Genomic DNA, 18,092 nt, shown 5'->3' with positions numbered 1-18,092 from the left:
ATTTAGGGGAAGGTGAAAAGTTTTCAGCAGACACAGGCTAATAAGAAAATCTAACCCCCTTACACAGAGCTCACCAACAGCAGGTTGGTAGAAACCCATCCCGTTGGGGGAAGTAACTGGGCTGCACACCAGTGTCCTTATTGTTTGTACTGATTCCAGGAAGTAGCCATATATCATACGTCCCAAAATGAACACTACAAAGTTAGTGATCTCATTCAATATAGTTGAGAATTACAGGGATATCTCAAAAGATGTGTCAATTTCATTACTGAACTACACCTTCAAATAATTTTTTCAAAACAAAATCTCACAACAAAGCAAGTTTTAATATAGTACTTTTGCAAATTTTAATGTACTGACATATGAAAACAGCAATTTGGGTTTACTGGAAATAGATTTTTCAAGTTTACCATAAAAATGAAGACTAAACTGCTCTCTCACCTTCATGTTACAAGATGTTTTAAGATTCCTGAGCTTCAGTTTTAGAAGCAAAACGTTATAAAAATTATTTAACTAGATAAATTGCATCCTTGAATCTGAACATTGCAAGTAAAAAATAATTTAGCAAGAAGGCCCCTTTTCAAAAAACAACACATCTTTATGTACTTGAAACATAAATTTAACTGTTTCCATACTATTTTAAATAATTAGAAACAGCCAAAACATTTTAAAGACATGACATAGAGCAGCTTTCTGGCCATTTTTGAATATTTCCTGGTGTTCTAAAAGCATAATAGTGCAACTATTCTGAAATAGAAAAGAATGCTGAAATATATAAGTGATCATTTGGGCCTTGTGATTTTCCACAAAGTAAATACACCTCAAAGAACAATGGAGGCATTGCAGCACAGTTTAAAAGATATTCTGTCAATATTATGGTCACTTTCAAATTTCATACAAAAATACTGCCCCCGGCTCAATTAGCCAAAATTCTGCTTTGCTACATGTTTTTTCATTGAGTGCATAAGGAACGGTTTGTAGTCAAATATTTTGTACACAATTACTTGCCAAGACTGGAATCCTGATAACTGACACCTATCTCTCTCCTAATTCAGAGGATGTTGTGATTGCAGACATTAGAAACTAAGTGATCTAATCAAAAGATTCAGAAAATGGAAACTAATGAAAACCAAGTTAGGTTGGTTATCAGCACTGTAGAAACTCAAGCACATACGGTTATATCTACAGCACTGTCGTAACGTAAAAAAAAGGAGACAAAACAGATCATGAAGAAACATCAAAATCTAGTTATCTGTATCTTGGTTCCATGAACTAGATTCAAGTTAGATAAGTCACCAAACAGCAACTTCATCTTTTCCCCGCAGTAGTCACACAGCTGAGACCTACTTCAGAACTTTCTGGCCCTGATCTGTCCTGTAATGGCCTTTTTTGAAGGTGACTTCCTTTATTACCTACTCCAAGGACTTCTCTGCTTATTCAATGATCTCTTTCGGTGCTTTCGTTTCTTGGCCAAGCTTTTGTGACCATGACTTCTCTCTTTTTTATCTTGTCTACTCTCACTACTAGAGGCCCTCTTATGCTGGGTGCGATCTGGGCTCAAGCTTCTTTGGTGAGGGCTGCGACTTTTGCTAGGGTATTTATGGAGTCTTCTTTCTTTCCTATACTTTTCATCTTGACTACTCAAGTCTCTTCTGTGTTTGCTCGTTTCCTTTTTATCTTTACTATTATCAACACTTGTGTCACTACATGAATGGCTCCTCCCCTTACTTGGCTCTTTGTTACACTTGCCTTGCTCAGAGGATAAGTCCTTCCTGCACGCATTCTGGTCATAGCTTGGTGTACTCTTGTGTTGCAGGTTATTGGCAGGAATACAAGAAAGCACACCTGAACTCCTTTTATCAGAAGAGCTTTCGGTGCTATTGAAATTAAGTTTGTTGCTTTCCTTAACATTAGCTTCCTTGTGAAGGTTTCCATTTAAATACTTGGATTGAGAGTTCACACTTTCATTGGATATTAGTTCCCTCTGATAGGCCTGATTTGGTTTACCCATAATGGACTGTACCGAGGTAGATGTTATACAGCTGGATGACACAATCTGTGGACCACCCACAACAGTTTTCAACAGGCCAGACTGAGATGCTTTAGTTTCTTCCTTACTCTGATGTGTGTCATCTGTTTTCTTGCTCAGGAGATTGCTTAATAGCTTCTCCCTTAGCTCTTTTTCTTTTCTTTGCAGTCCAAGTGCTCTCTCTTTTTCCTCCTCTACACGTCTGAGTTCAGCCTCTTGCAGCCTTCGTCTCTCTTCCAACTCCTGAAGACGGACTCTTTCTTCATTATGTTCCTGCTCCAGAAGCTTTACTGCCTGAAAGACATTCAGGGGGAGGGAGAAAATGAACGAGAAAGAAAGTTTATAAATTTGCTTATGTCTCCCAAAAATCTCTCTGTTAAAGAAATCAGAATTTTTCATATACAAGGGAAGCCTGTAAAAAAAGGGAACCATTTTAAAAAAAATAATTTACATAACTCTGTGCACTAAGGATATTGTTCAACAAATAAAGCTGAAATGAAAAAGCAGCCAGCTCAGTTTAAGTAACTGGTAATGTGACTTGGTACTTTTCGCCTCCAGGTTACTCGTCAGAACCCAATATGAGCAAAAATCATTACTATCCAACAACTATTCAGGAATCTATATCAAATGAGTTGAGCTTAGTCCAGTTCCCAGTGGACAGGTGTCAATGTTACAGTAACCAGCACTGGGATTAGTGATTTTGTTGGCAGTCACAAAACTCAAGGATTGAATGGGTTTAGATGCTTCAGGTAAGTTACAAAAATTGAAGTTTTTATTCTGTTAAGTATGTAAATGTTTAATACAATCAGCAATATTGTGTGATTTAAATATCAGATTTACCTTACTTTGACCCTAAACAAAAGAGGCTTAGTTCAGTCCTTTGCAAGTTTTACCCTAGGCGTGAAGGGAAAGACAGCTATCCACAGAAAATGGTGCAATAATTGATATCCTCAGGTATTGCTTCAGTGCACAACACAGTAGTATCTAAACAACTTTGATGAACCACAGTGATGAACATACTATAAGAATCTAGATTTTTTTTTAAAAAGGAAAATCTTATAAAAATTCTCTAAGCATTATTTTACTTGGAGTGAGACTCTCTCTCAGTGGGAATCATTACTATGTGATGTACATATGATAACGTGATGGATGGAAAGGAATGCTGCGTTAAAATGTTAACGCTACGTTTATGCTAATATACAGATTAAAACACCCCTCATGTATGATGGCAGCAAGAAACAAAGCTGTGCATTTCTGCTTACTTAAAACAGTTACTAAACATTAGCCATTACTCCAAAATATCTGTGATTACAACTTTTTCAAGAAATAAGACAATATTGTGTCCTGTTTAGGGAACATATGGAAACAATGTTGACGACTGCAGACTCAGACATGATTTGACAAGTCACCATCACTGTCAGTGGATAACAGATATCTGTATTTTTGTAATATTGTTACACCTGCTTTTTCAAAAGTACTTTTCAAACATTAGTAAAAGAAACCACAATAATCCCCACTTAATAAATGGGAAAGAGAGCAGTTAAGTGAACTGCTCAAGGCCACAAGTGATGCAGTGGCAAAGCCAAAATTAAAACTTGGAATCGTCTGTCTTAGTCCCCTGCTCAGTTCTTTATGCCATGGTTTCCACACATTTCTTTTTTTGGATCTCAAAGTAGTGAGCAGGCCTCTTTTCTCACCTGATGCACAATGTTATTCAGGTCAATAATTTCAGGTTCTCTTTTTACTCCATCCCTGCCTTCCTAGGGAACAGATGCATAGGCAAACATCCTATGGCTTCAAGACAGGCTCTTGTGAGTTCACAATCCATAATATTCAGAGGGGTGACTGTTGGCACATGTAATAGCTAAATGGTTTGGCTTATGAACACATATGTCACTTAAAATTTTACTCTACCAGTTTTCATTTTTGTTAGCTCTTGAAATAATATGGAAAAGACAGCTTTTCAAAGTTACCTTTGCTCTGCTAAGCAGTTCTGCAATTAGTCTAATGGACTGAAGATTTCTTTGCGCTAACAGGAGCTTCCTCTCTTCTAGTCTTATTTTCTCTTGCAGTTTTTTCTGCTCTTCTGCTTGCATTTTTTCAAGTTTCTTTTTGTTTCTACGAACTTCACGATCTTTCTGTTTCTGTTCTCTTTTGCGTAACTTCTCTTCTCTTTTTCTCTCTCTTTCAAGTTCTTCAAGTTCCTTCTGTTTCCTAAGAGTGATTAATTTGTACATTAGCTATGATAAGAACAATTTTGGATTTTGACTTGTATTACAATTTAAGTTAAAAATAAAGGATTTTGTTATTTTTTTCAAGAAAGACAGGTCTTACTGATTGCTGACAGCTAGACAGAAGTAGGAAACATCACATATGCATTCAGTGAACATCTTTAAATATTTCCCTTCCCACACAAAACCAAACTGACCTCAGATAGACAGTTCTAGGCATAAGCAAAAACCTAAATATCAGATGTTTTAGGAACCAACACAAGTAAGATCATACAGCATTTTACTGCTCAAATTAGAAATACAGTCATTTTGAGTCAGTTGGCTGGGCAATCCATCCTCCAGAAGAAAAACTTTGAGCAGATATCAATTTTAAAATGTGCAGATAGTTGCAAAGACCAAGATTTTCAAGAGAATACATGCCTAAACAGTGGCATGATTTTCAGAAAGAGGCAGCAGCTTCCACTGAAGAATTCTACTTTAACCACACAAAAGTAAATGGATCTAGACAACTTAGCTTCCTTACTCAGGCAAAATTTCTGTTCAAGTCAATAGTTTTGCTTTATTAAAGGGTAAAGAACAGTGCTCTTTGAGAGTTATCTATCATCTAAATGATAAAAAAAGATCACTGATGCATGGGTTCCAGCTTCCTTAACATACAATCGCTGAAATGATTTGGTACCATCAGATTTATGGTCCATATATACCTGGCATCCCTGAGATATTTGTATGTATACACATACTTTTTTCCTAGTAATACATTCTAAAACTTATATCCCATCCCTGAAAAAAACCTATCTACATTAAAAAGCAACAAGCTTTGTTAAAGCACAGCCATTTCAATAAAATGATTTACTTGTACAATTAGCACATGGTCTTCCAATTTTCTATCTAGAAAACAGATTTTAAAAACTTCATGATCCAAGCTAAACCAAATCACTGTAGTTTAAATAGTTCAATTATCCAGTTCTAGGAAGTACCTTTCCATCAAAATATCAAACTAGCTCACTTTATTTTGGCTCTCTCACTGCCTGAACTCTCCTTCCTCAGAACTAATACATAGTTGTCATTCTGGTCAGCTGTCTTCTAGGAACAATGGCAACACAACAACTGGGGCTTAGAGGAATGACTGCTTCTAGGAATGTAAAACCCACCACAACTGAAAATCAAACATAATACGTTACCTTACCATTGTTAAATGCCCATATAGTACTTCTGATGTGAATGAGGATTTTCAAAGGTGAAGATGTTTGCTCACTATCTTTAACAGTAAAAGCTTTTAGTTTGTTACCATCATTGGTATATATATTTATCAAAATCATCCATTTTAGTTTAAACACGTTTTAAAATAGTCCAGAAACAATAACGTTATGCAGAATTATAAGAAATTATAGGTATTATAATAAATTTACCAAACTTTCAACTTCAGTGATGGCCATCTCAGCTCCAGATTGCATTGCACAGGATCAAAAATTAAAATCTGCAAGTAGAGTAAGGATCTGCAACAGTTTCTACCAGTTGAAGATAGTTTATAGGAAAACTGGTCTTAAAAGATTTGGAAAACATAACTAACTCTTGAAACAACTGAAAAACTCTGCCTTTTATTACTAAGGTATTTTGAAATTAGAAGAGGATTAAGAATTTGGAATCTGATTTGCTCGCACCACTAATGTAAGTGATCAAAACACGTTTAAAAGTAGAGAGTTGCAAGATAAAGAGATTTTAATATTATGTTTGGAGAATTCTGTGAAGAGTCTCCAGGGAAAAAAATGGGACTCTGATTTAGAAGACTGAATAGTTAAAGCTAACAATATATTTTGAGTCAATACCAAACTTAAAGACCATTTAATATCTTTACTGAACTAGTCAAAACACTTTGTAACTGATTGCGTATGTCAGTTTTAACATAAGATTGGATTTTTGTTTCTGTATGTGGAAAGATCTTGCCCATAAATTAACTTTTTTGGGGTTAGAAATATGATTGCTAGTGCAGCATGAGAAACAAAAAGTATAGTAAAACCTCAGAGTAACAAACAGAGTGAAAAACAGAGGTTGTTCGTAACTCTGAACAAACCGTTATGGTGGTTCTTTCAAAAGTTTACAACTGAACATTGACTTAATGCAGCTTTGAAACTTTATTATGCACAAGAAAAATGCTGCTTTCCCTTTACTTTTGTAGTAGTTTACATTAAACTAGTACTGTACTGTATTTGCCTTCTTTGGGCGGGGGGAGGGTCTCTGTTGCTGCCTCATTGTGTACTTCTGAGATGCGTAGTTGATTGTTCAGTTTGTAACTCTGGTGTTTGTAACTCTGAAGTTCTAACTGTATATAAAAGTGAAGTTATAATATGATCAAATTAAACATTCCTCATTTTGAATGGAATGAAGAAATGTGGGGACCCAAAATTTTAGCCCTGCAAGAGACTGAAATTTAGTCCAATTGCTCATTCATTCATTCCTAATGCGAGGGAGATAAGGGGAAGGAAATGCAGTTTTATTGTATTTTATCATTAAAATTAAAAAATGTAGATATAAGTTAGATCTACCTTTCCTCCTCCTTTTTCTTCTCTTCAGCTTCTTTCTCTCTGCGTTTTTGTTCCTCTCTTTGTTGTTCAAGCTCTTGAAGCTTTTGCCGTTCAAGCTGCCGTTTCTTAATTGATGCATCACTCAGGTGTTTTGTTGAGTCAAAGGAAACCTTTACAGAACACAATTAAGAAACAATGAGTTTAAGAGGTAAAAAACAATTCTAATCTAGTACATTTAAGTGTCAGCTTTGCTTTCACTTCATCCTGAAAACTAAGGTTTGGGGACTTTTGGATTTTTTTATGCTTGTTCTTGCAAGTCTTGTCATGTGAGAAAAAGTAAAAATATTTTACTCATGAGCCTGGGGATTTATCCAGTAAAAAGTATACAAACAATTTAATGTGTAGCTCCAACACATTCAAACTTTTTCCATGAACCTTACGGGATACTTTCTGAACTGCACACTATTGACTGACTTGCTTTTCATAACAAAGCCCACATTTTACTCAATTATCAAATCGTAAGTGCATGGCTCCCTACTTAAAACATGTCAAAGCAAATCTTACTAAGCCAAATTAAAAAAAGAAAACTAAATACTATTTTCTTGTGCTCCATGAATTTAGATTCTGTCTGAAATTGAATTTATTCATGTTTTTCTATTCAAAAGTAGTACTGGTATTTGTGATTTGAAAAAGTGAATCCTAGTGAGCTTAACCTAAAATAATAAATTTCAATTTTAAACAGTCTTCTGAACATCAACCCCCTATAACTGCAAAGTAGGAGAATATTATACCTCATTATACAGCCATCAAATTAATACTTAAAAATTTGGCCTTTGTCTCTGTAGACATCATACACCCATGACACATCTGTTATCTGATAGTATGGCCTTTCAAATTTGTTATAATAGCCTTGTTATTCTAATTGATGAGCAGTGGCTGCAAAAACAAGCCTTTTATCGTGACAGAAGCAGTAAGATAAATATGCCAGATTTTCAGGTATCATGGAAATATATTTTTATTAAATTTTCAAGTACAGTTTAAAAAATGGGTTGAGATCACACAATGCAACAAATTTTTCATAAATTTTGCTTATATCTGCACTTCAAATACAATTCAGATGTCTGCTCAGTTGTATAAATTGCATTTATTTTCATTCTACAGATGTTTGCTGATTTTTTATTTTAATGTTGTATCTTGTTACCCCTCTTTAAAAAGGAGCTGTATTTTAAAAGTTTAATTTTCTTTAGTTTTCCTAGGAATGTGCTGAACAAATATATAGTTTAAGTTCCGCATGTGACGTGTATTCATAAATACACACACACAGATATACTGGCAGTGTGGTCTTAAAGAGTTTTATGGGTAAATCTGAGATGTACAGGCCACGCAGACACAAAGCAATTAGATGATCAGAGCTGATCTGGAGAAGAGAAAGGTGCTCTGTCTTGTGATGGGGCATGCTCCTCGCACTCACGCTGAATAGGTTAACGTAGGCCAGAGGGGACAATTAACCTATTAGGCTGCAAGATGGGCGAATTAAGGCTGAGCGGAAAGCCTTAATTAGTGGAAGCTCACTTGTGCAGGAACAGGCAGGGCATATATAATGCAAAGGAGTTGATAGCGGAAAGGGTAAATAGTCTGCAGTCACTCCCTGGGACAAGAGAGCTGTGTTCGGGACAACAGAAATTAGTCTGCAGTTACTCAATGTAAGAAGGGAGATTGTGCTAGCAAATCCAGAGATGGGGGAGCCATGATTAGGAAAGATTCAGGGAAAAAGCAAGGGAAAAAAAAGCATCAGGATGATGAAGATTTTGCTACTGATTAGAGGATCCCTCAGCTGGAACCCAGAGGAGAGGGTGGAGCTGGAACCCAGCCACAGGGGAAGTGGCACTATAGGGGCAGTGAATGAGAAGACTGCCTAAAACTGCTGGTAAGGAAATTGATACTCCAGAAGGGGGAAACATGCATAGTGATCTGGCCAGAGGCCCAAGTCACAAAGAGGGAGCATCCTGGGTTGCACAGAGCGAGAGAGAGCAAGAGAGCAGCAGCAGGGCATGCAGTGAGCAGCAGAAGGGGGCCTCAAACCTGGAAAGAGCTAATCCGCACAGCAGTCAGAAAGAGGCACCATATGCGGAGAGTTGACCCCAGGACATATCTGCTGGGTGCTAAGATACGGGATGTGGACTTTAGGCTAAAAAGGATCCTAATGGAAGCAGGAAAGAATCCACTCATTGTCATTCACATGGGAACAAATTATAATGCTAGATTCTCAGGGGAATGCATCAAAGGAAACTATGGAGAAGACACTTAAGGAAACGGAGGCTGAGGTGATCTTCAGTAGGATTCTGCCTGTCCCTAGAAGAGGAGAATGAAGGCGAGACAAGATTACGATGATCAACAGATGGCTCAGGCTGTGCTACAAGGAGGGTTTTGGAATGCTGAACCACTGGGAGTCATTCATGGACAGAGGACTGTTCTCTACTTGAATAGGCAGGGAAATAGACTTCTGGGATGGAGGCTGGCACAACTGATTAAAAGATTTAAACTAGGAATCTGGGGATACGGTTGGGAGATGCTCATGTAATATCCATGCCTAATACTAATATTGAGCAGGAGGAAAATCAAGAAAGAGGATACAGCAATGGAGAAAGAGTAGGAGAATGGACATCAAGAGAAAAGATAATGCCAATACTAATGACGATAGTATCGTCTATCTATCTGCTGACAGTAGAATGACTGTACCCAACTGGGTGAGGAATCCGAGTACAGACAAGCAGAAATAACTAAGATGTTTGTACACCAATGCAATGAGCCTGGCTAACAAAATGGAGGTACAAGAGCTAATGGTGCAGGAAGTGAAACCAGATATTATAGGGACAACAGAAACATGGTAGAATTGTAGTCATGACTGGAGTACAGGGATTGAAGGGAATGTGCTGTTCAGGAAAGACAGAAATAAAGATAAAGGTGGTGAAGTAGCATTGTATATTACTTAGGAGGTAAACTGTAAAGAAATCAGAAGTGACGGAATGGATAAAACAAGAGTCCATTTGAGCCAAACCACTTGGGGAAAAAAAGTGACCAGATGGTCGCCACGGATAGCACTTGGGGAATGCGACACACCCCGAAGATCTGATCTGGATATGAATAGAGACCTCCTTAATATTTTTAATGAAATAAGTACTACTGGGAATTGTGTGATTATGGGAGAGTAATTTCCCAGATATATATTGGAGGACAAATGCTATTAATAATGGTAGGGCCCACATTTTCCTGGATGTGATAGCTGACAGATTTCTTCACCAAACCAACAAGAGGTAATTCCATTTTAGATTTGCTAATGGTGAATAGTGAGAAGAACTGGTTGTAGGGGACAACCTTGGTTTGAGTGAGCATGAGCTAATTCAGTTTAAACTAAATGGAAGGATAAACAAAAATAGGTCTGCAACTAGGGTCCTTCATTTCAAAAGGGCAAACTTTAAAAAATTAAAGGAAGTGGACTAGGCTGAAAACTCAAGGATCTGAATGTGTAGGAGGCTTGGAAAAGTTGCAGAAGCTATCTGAAGCCTGCATCACAAACAAGGGGGAAAAAATTGTAGTGAAGGGTAGCAGACCAAACAGGATGAACAAGCATCTCAAACAGGTTATTAAGGCAGGACGCCTACAAGGAATAGAAGATGGGCTGGATCAGGAAGGAAAGCTAAGTATTGGAGGTCAGAAAGTATAGGGGGAAAAGTGAGAAAGGCCAAAATCCAAGCAGAGTTGGACACTGCAAAGGAAATTAAAACTGGCAGCAAAAGGTTCTATAGTCATACAAATAAGAAATCAAGGAAAATAGAATTGGGACCACTAAGCACTGACCATGTGGGGGGGTTAAAGATAATATAGGCATGGCCCAACACCTAAATGAATACTTTATCTCAGTTTCTAAATAATTGTAATGAAGAGTTTAGGGGTAGTGGTGGAGTGGCTAATGGAAATGAGGATATGGAAGTAGAAATTAATGAAGCCAAGATGAAACAGCTTAATGGGACCAAATGGAGGGGCCTGGATAATCTCCATCCAAGAATATTGAAGGAACTGTCACATGAAATTGGAAGCCCAATAAAAGGGATTTTTAACCAACCCATACATACACCCACAGGGTTCATATCCTATGCCTGGAGAATTGTAATATAGTACCTATTTTTAAGAAAGGCAAAAAAAGTGATGCAGGAAATTACAAGCCAGGTAGTTTGATCTCAATTATATGCAAGGTGTTGGAACACATTTTGAAAGAGAAAGTAGTTAAGGACCTAGAGGTAAACTTTAATTGGGATAAAATACAACATGATTTTACAAAAGGTAAACTGGACCTTGAAAACTGGAGTATAGAAATGGGATGGATCGATTTAATAGTGCAAAGTGCAAGATCATGCACTTAGGGGCTAACAAGAATTTTTACTGTAACCTAGGGACTTACCTAAGAACATAAGAATGGCCATACTGGGTCAGACCAAAGGTCCTTCCAGCCCAGTATCCTGTCTACCGACAGTGGCCAATGCCAGGTGCCCCAGAGGGAGTGAACCTAACAGGTAATGATCAAGTGATCTCTCTCCTGCCATCCATCTCCACCTTCTGACAAACAGAGGCTAGGGACACCATTCCTTACCCATCCTGGCTAACAGCCATTAATGGACTTAACCTCCATGAATTTGTCCAGGTCTCTTTTAAACCCTGTTATATTCCTCAACCTCCTCAGGCAAGGAGTTCCACAGGTTGACTGTGCACTGAGTGAAGAAGAACTTCCTTTGATTTGTTTTAAACCTGCTGCCCATTGATTTAATTTGGTGGCCCCTAGTTCTTATATTATGGGAACAAGTAAATAACTTCCTTATTCACTTTCTCCACACCACTCATAATCTTATATACCTCTATCATATCCCCCACTTAGTCTCCTCTTTTCCAAACTGAAAAGTCCTAGCCTCTTTAATCTCTCCTCATATGGGACCCATTCCAAACTCCTAATCATTTTAGTTGTCCTTCTCTGAACCTTTTCTAATGCCAGTATATCTTTTTTGAGATGAGGGGACCACATCTGTACGCAGTATTCAAGATGTGGGTATACCATGGATTTATACAAGAGAAATAAGATATTCTCCATCTTATTCTCTATCCCTTATTTAATGACTCCTAACATCCCGTTTGCTTTTTTGACTGCAGCTGCACATTGCGTGGACGTCTTCAGAGAACTATCCATGATGACTCTCCTGATTAGTTGTAGCTAAATTAGCTCCCATCATATTGTATGTATAATTGGGATTATTTTTTCCAATGTGCATTACTTTACCTTGTTTCAGAGTAACAGCCATGTTAGTCTGTATTCGCAAAAAGAAAAGGAGTACTTGTGGCACCTTAGAGACTAACCAATTTATTTGAGCATAAGCTTTCGTGAGCTACAGCTCACTTCTTATGCTCAAATAAATTGGTTAGTCTCTAAGGTGCCACAAGTACTCCTTTTCTTTTTACTTTACCTTGATCCACATTAAATTTCATTTGCCATTTTGTTGCCCAATCATTTAGTTTTGTGAGATCTTTCTGAAGTTCTTCACAGTCTGCTTTGGTCTTAACTATCTTGAGCAGTTTAGTATTATCTGCAAACTTTGGCACCTCACTGTTTACCCCTTTCTCCAGATCCATTTATGAATGGATGAACTACCCGTTGGAAGTGAGAGAGGAGGAAAAAGGCCTGGTGTTTTGATTGATCACAGGAAGACTATGAGCTGCCAATGTGATGCAGTAGCGAAAAAGGCTAATGCAAGAGGATGCATCAGGCAAGGTATTTCCAGTACAGCTAGAGAAGTATTAGTATCATTATACAAATTATTAGTGAGACCTCATCCAGAATACTGTGCGCAACTCTGGTCTCCCATGTCTAAGGGCTTGTCTCCACTTACACAGGGATCGACATGCAGCAATCGATCCACCAGGGGTCGATTTAGCAGGCCTACTGAAGACCAAATAAATTGACCACTGAGTGCTCTCCCGTCAACTCTGGTACTCCACTGGAATGAGAAGCATAAGGTAAGTCGACGGGAGAGTTTTTCCCGTCGACCCAGTGCGGTATAGATACCGCAATAAATCAACCTAAGGTATGTTGTATAACTTAGGTCAACTTAGCCCCGTAGTGTAGACCTGCCCTAAGAAAGATACTGTACCAGGTACAGAGAAGGGCTACTAGGATGATCAGAGGAATGGAAACCTACTTTATGAGAGGAGACTCAAAGAGCTTGGCTTGTTTAGCCTAACCAAAGGAAGACTGAGGGGACATATGATTGCTTTCTATAAATATATCAGAGGGATAAATACCAGAGAGGTAGGGAAATAATTTAAGTTAAGTGCCAACATTAACACAAGAACAAATAGATATAAACTGGCCACTGACAAGTTTAGGCTTGAAATTAGACAAAGGTATTTAACTATCAGAGGACTGAAGTTCTGGAACAGCCTTCCAAGGGGAGCAGTGAGGGCAAAATACCTAACTGGCCTCAAGACTGAGCTCGATAAGTTTATGGAGATGGTATGGTGAGATTGCCTACAATGGCATGTGCACCATCTGCAACTGCTAGTAGCAAATATCCTCAAAGGACGGAAATGGGACATTAGATGGGGAGGGCTCTCAGTTACTATAAAGAATTCTTACCCAGGTGTCTGGCTGATTGGTCTTGCCCACATGCTCAGGGTCCAACTGATCACCATATTTGGGGTTGTAAAGGTATTTTTCCTCAAATGAGATTGGCAGAGATTGCCAGGGCGGGTTCTGCCTTCCTCTGTCGTGCAGGGCATGGGTCATTTGCAGATTTAAACTAGTGTAAATGGTGGAGTCTCTGTAACTTGAACTCTTTAAATAATGATTTGAGAACTTCAGTACTTCAGACAGAGGTTATGGGTCTATTAGAGGATGGGTGAGCGAGGTCCTGTGGCATGCAATGTGCAAGGTCAGACTAGATGATCATGATGGTCCCTTGCAGCCTTAAAGTCTATGACAACCTAAATATGTGCCAATAAAGCCCATCTACCACACTTATGTCTCCTGTAATGCCTCCTGTTACAGGAAAACTATTTTAGAGAGTTTAAATATTTTATTAGGACTCTCTCTCTGACACACCACTGCCTGTAATACTAGACATCTTAGTCACCGTCAATCCAATATTACAGGGTTCAGAGGGACCATTAAAAACTTCTTAAAATCTCATTTAAAAACCTAGTTTAGTTTATTTTTCTACACACAAAGAAGTCATGACCAGTAACTCCAGGTCTTCCAGGGCTAGTGATAGTTAAATGTGTATTCCTCCGAAAAGCCGGAAAGTTCCCATTTCTAACCCTATAGGCCATGAGTAAAGAGACTTTAACGTTGTGATATTTTTGTATAGTAAAGCTATTTCTGGGGCAAGAATTAATCTTGAATGTCCTGGAGCCTCAGGACAAAGTATTTTTTTCACATTTTGGTGGAGCAGTGGAGAGAGGAGAAAATCCACCTCTAAAAGGTTGATTTAAAGATAAAATTATGGCTGTTTGAAATTACTCATGGTGCTGGAATATTAAAATAATATTAATATTTACAAACACAGCTTGTTTGGTTGTTTAAGAAATTAAATGTGGCATTTAGAACACAGACCTAGTTCAAAGAGAATAGGAGTACTTGTGGCACCTTCGAGTCTAACAAATTTATTTGAGCATAAGCTATCGTGGGCTAGAGCCCATTTCATCGAATGCATAGAATGGAACATATAGTTCCTAGTTCACATATTTAGCTCCCGTCATTGTGTTACTCCTAGCCCAAGAGTTATGCCAATGTTAAGATTTTTTTTAATTTGGTACAGGATTTTGTGTATTACATTTTACCTCCCTATCACACCTTACTTTTGAAATTCCACTACGGATGTTGCAAGAGACTGTTTTTATGCTGTCACTTCATCAACAATCTGACTTGATATCAGAATAAAATGCAGCTGTAGAATTTAACGTACATGGAACGGACATTCAACAGTATTTTTTCCCCTTAAGGTCTATTACAAAATAACTCCGCAGTTCCTCACCTTTACATTGCAAGCCACTGCTTTGCCATCATCACCTTTGTACATCAGTTTCATCCCTCGCAGGGCATTCATGGCTTTGATGAAACCTACATACTCACGATATTGAACGTAAGCTTCAAAATTCAAATGGCCTCCAAAACTGAAGGTGTGAAAGTTTCTACCAGTCATTTCTTCTCTATATGGGTCCAGCATGGGTATGTCCACATTACGTATTTCCCCAAATTTCTTAAATACTTTTATAAGAACTTCTTCACTTGGTTTTTCTGAGCCAGAGTCCTTCAGTGCAAACCATTTGCAAGGTAACCCCTCTAAGTGAATGGTGTCTGGTCTCTCCCCTGGCAAAGTTTCGTTCATATCTTTCGCATCACGGAAAAAGGAGTCCCAGTCATGTCTAGTAGGAAAGTCAACTTTATATTCTGCAGCACGAACTTTTAAAATGTCAGAGAAACCACTAAGTTTTATTGTTTTGCCATCAAGGCATGCTAGAAAGGACTTAACCAAACTCTTGTTTTCAACTTCTCCTTCAAAACGGATGAAATCCATGGTGCTTTTGGAAATCCGTAGTGTGGAAAACTGATGAGTTTGCACCATTCCCTTTAGTCTTTCCATCACTTCCCAATTGGAAATGGATTTTCCTGGTTGCTTCAGCTGAGGAAGTGCTACGCTGATAGACATTTTTGTAATGGGTTTAAGGTATAAGCCATAGGAAGCACAGAGCTCTACTGCTTCTGATGCATCATGAACTATTGTAGCAGCCGCCATAGCACAAAAAAAGAAGTATAAAACCAGTAAGAAAAATGTATACTCAGTTAACTTGTAGGAGACACTGACTGACGAACGTGGTCCTTATCTGTAAATAATTGACCAGTTCTGAGACTTAAACGTTACCAAGTAAAACCATTGATTCTTGGCATGAGAGTTAATTAGGAAATTTAAAATTAACAGCATTGCCATTATAAACTGTTTTCTAACCATCACAATATATGAATTCCGTTCCAAGACTTACATACTACAGTCATAAGCAGTACAATTATGTCCACAGAGAAACTGAAAAGCTGATGATATGAATAAGTGTGGTTTGATACTCAATGGCTCAACAAAAACCTAGGCTTCGGGAGGAAGCACTGTGGAAGTTATTAGTGTTAACATGAGCAGAATTACTAGAGTGTCAACTCGCAACAGTTATACTGCAGCAGTCCAGCCTTGAAGAAGAATTCCATATCCTCAACTAGATGACTTTATTCTGAAAGGAAAAAAAACAGATGTCCATTTATAGGGAAGAATTAGTCTTATAACTCTTGCTCAGACCTGAACAAACTACACAAGGTGCAACTTCAACACAGTGGGGTCCCCTCTCCATGATGGTAATCATCAATGCAAATCCCCATTTGCTTACTAGGGCCACAAAGGGGGAGGGGAGAAGGGTTGGTGTAATTAATAGGCAACAGAACATTCTTTCTAAAATCACATTTATGAGTTTTAGCTACAGCATAAGATAATTTTAAAGAGAGAGCTCATACATATAACCACCCACAGATCTGACAGAGATTTACAAACACAACCATTATAATTCATAACATATAAACAGACTGGGGAAAAGTTGAATTTTATCAGTAAATGTCAAACATCTATTTCACCTTGCGCACACATACCTATGAAAAAATATTTCCATCGATAACAAGAGAAATTTACAGACCGGCAAAATAAGAAAAATGCTAACTGAGAACCTACCAGGTGTTGGGTCCCCAGTGGCACTAGCACACACGTGACACAGGCCAGGGTAAGTAAAATGAAGGGAATTTGGAGCAGTAATTTTATTAAGATAATGTTGAAGTAAAAAGTAAACGGTACAGAGTTTAGGCATAGAAGTTTCTGGTTATCAGGGAATAAGGTACAGTTTACCAAGGGGTGCGAAATTCGGTTTAGGAGCGGGTGGCGTAAGGAATACATAATCTGCAATCTCCCCGATTGGGGGTAAAAGTTTAAGGGGTCAAAGTACAGACATTGAGATATGGGGGTATGTTGTCCATATAATGGCTATGTTCAGGTGTGGAGTATAATGAGTGGATACGCTGATGAGGATGGATCTACCCTCATTTGGTGGGATTTAATGTTCAGTGAGTTTATGGTTCCAGTTCATATGGTCCAATGGAAATATTACATCAGGACCCTGTAGGGTTGCCAGGTGTCCAGTTTTCGATGGGATCATCCGGACGAAAAGGGACCCTGGCGGCTCCGGACAGCAGCACTGACTGGGCTGTTAAAAGTCCGGGCGGCAGCGCAGCGGGGTTAAGGCAGGCTCCTTATTAGAGTTTGTTCCACAGCTAATTACTTTGCACATTTTGACACGCGCTGTAGAAAATGTGTCTTTTTAAACCATTACAGAAGCTTTAACTTTCTGAATCGACAGCGAGCGGGTCAGCAGGGGCTTGGTGTCGGAGTCTCCCCCGGCCCCGCAAGAATTCTGCACGACGGTGGAAGTTTCAGCCGACAGACACAACCTGTCCATAGCTTTAAAATAACCTCGCGCTGCGCAGGGAGCTGAAACGCGCCCCCGCGGGCTGCGCAGGCCGGCCCTGGGCGCAGCCTCGGTCAGCGGCGGCGGCGGCCGCTTCCCCCCACCCCCCGCAGCCTGGGGAGCCCCTGGCCGCGGAGCGCCGGGCGCCGGGCACCGAGCGGGGGCGCTCGCCCGACTCTGCCCCGCCCGCGCGGCGGATCCACAGTCCGGGGGGGGGGAGGGGGGGCGAATATTTATGGGGGGTCAAAGGTCGCATCTAACCCCGGGCAGGTCTCTGCGCTCCCTGGCCCGCACCCCGAGCGGAAGGGTTACGAGCCGCGGCCCCCGCCGCCCCCAGGACTGACTCACCCGCCACGTCGGTCTCTGGCCTCCAAACCGCGGCCGGCGCCGCCGCTGGCGGCATCGGACCCAAAAGAAAACAGAACAGCCGCCCCGCTCCCCGGCGTCCCACAAACCCCTGCGGCCGAACTTCCGCTTCCTGGTTGGCTCAACCAGCGGGAAGGAGGTGGGGTGGGGGCGAGCGATTCCAGAGCGTCCTGGAAGTGGCCGGGCTGGGCCGCTCCTCCGCGTCTATGGTTCCAGGAAGGGGAAAAAAAAGAACCGCGCGAGCCCGGCGCGGAATGCGGCCGCGCGCCCCCTGGCGGGCGGAGAGGCGGTAGCAGCGCCGCCTTTTGCGGCCCGGCGGGAGTCGCCCCCTGTGGGGCGTTGGGCCCCAGT

General features: G+C 39.8%; 1 protein-coding gene across 1 annotated transcript; it reads right to left on the bottom strand.

The window, feature by feature from the left end:
* Positions 1-322: 322 nt before the first annotated feature.
* On the bottom strand, positions 323-17,870 carry AKAP17A (A-kinase anchoring protein 17A). Its single transcript, XM_077815279.1, has 5 exons — positions 17,724-17,870; positions 14,858-16,100; positions 6,804-6,952; positions 4,003-4,243; positions 323-2,323 (listed from the first exon to the last, which is right to left on the bottom strand). The coding sequence occupies exons 2-5, from the start codon at positions 15,617-15,619 to the stop codon at positions 1,409-1,411; spliced, it is 2,067 nt and encodes a 688-aa protein (XP_077671405.1). The 5' UTR covers positions 15,620-16,100; positions 17,724-17,870; the 3' UTR covers positions 323-1,408.
* Between the last annotated feature and the right edge of the window lie 222 nt (positions 17,871-18,092).

The sequence above is a fragment of the Eretmochelys imbricata genome, chromosome 1 (assembly GCF_965152235.1).
Source record: "Eretmochelys imbricata isolate rEreImb1 chromosome 1, rEreImb1.hap1, whole genome shotgun sequence".
Lineage (NCBI taxonomy): Eukaryota > Metazoa > Chordata > Testudines > Cheloniidae > Eretmochelys > Eretmochelys imbricata.
This window is presented reverse-complemented; position numbering and strand designations above follow the sequence as displayed.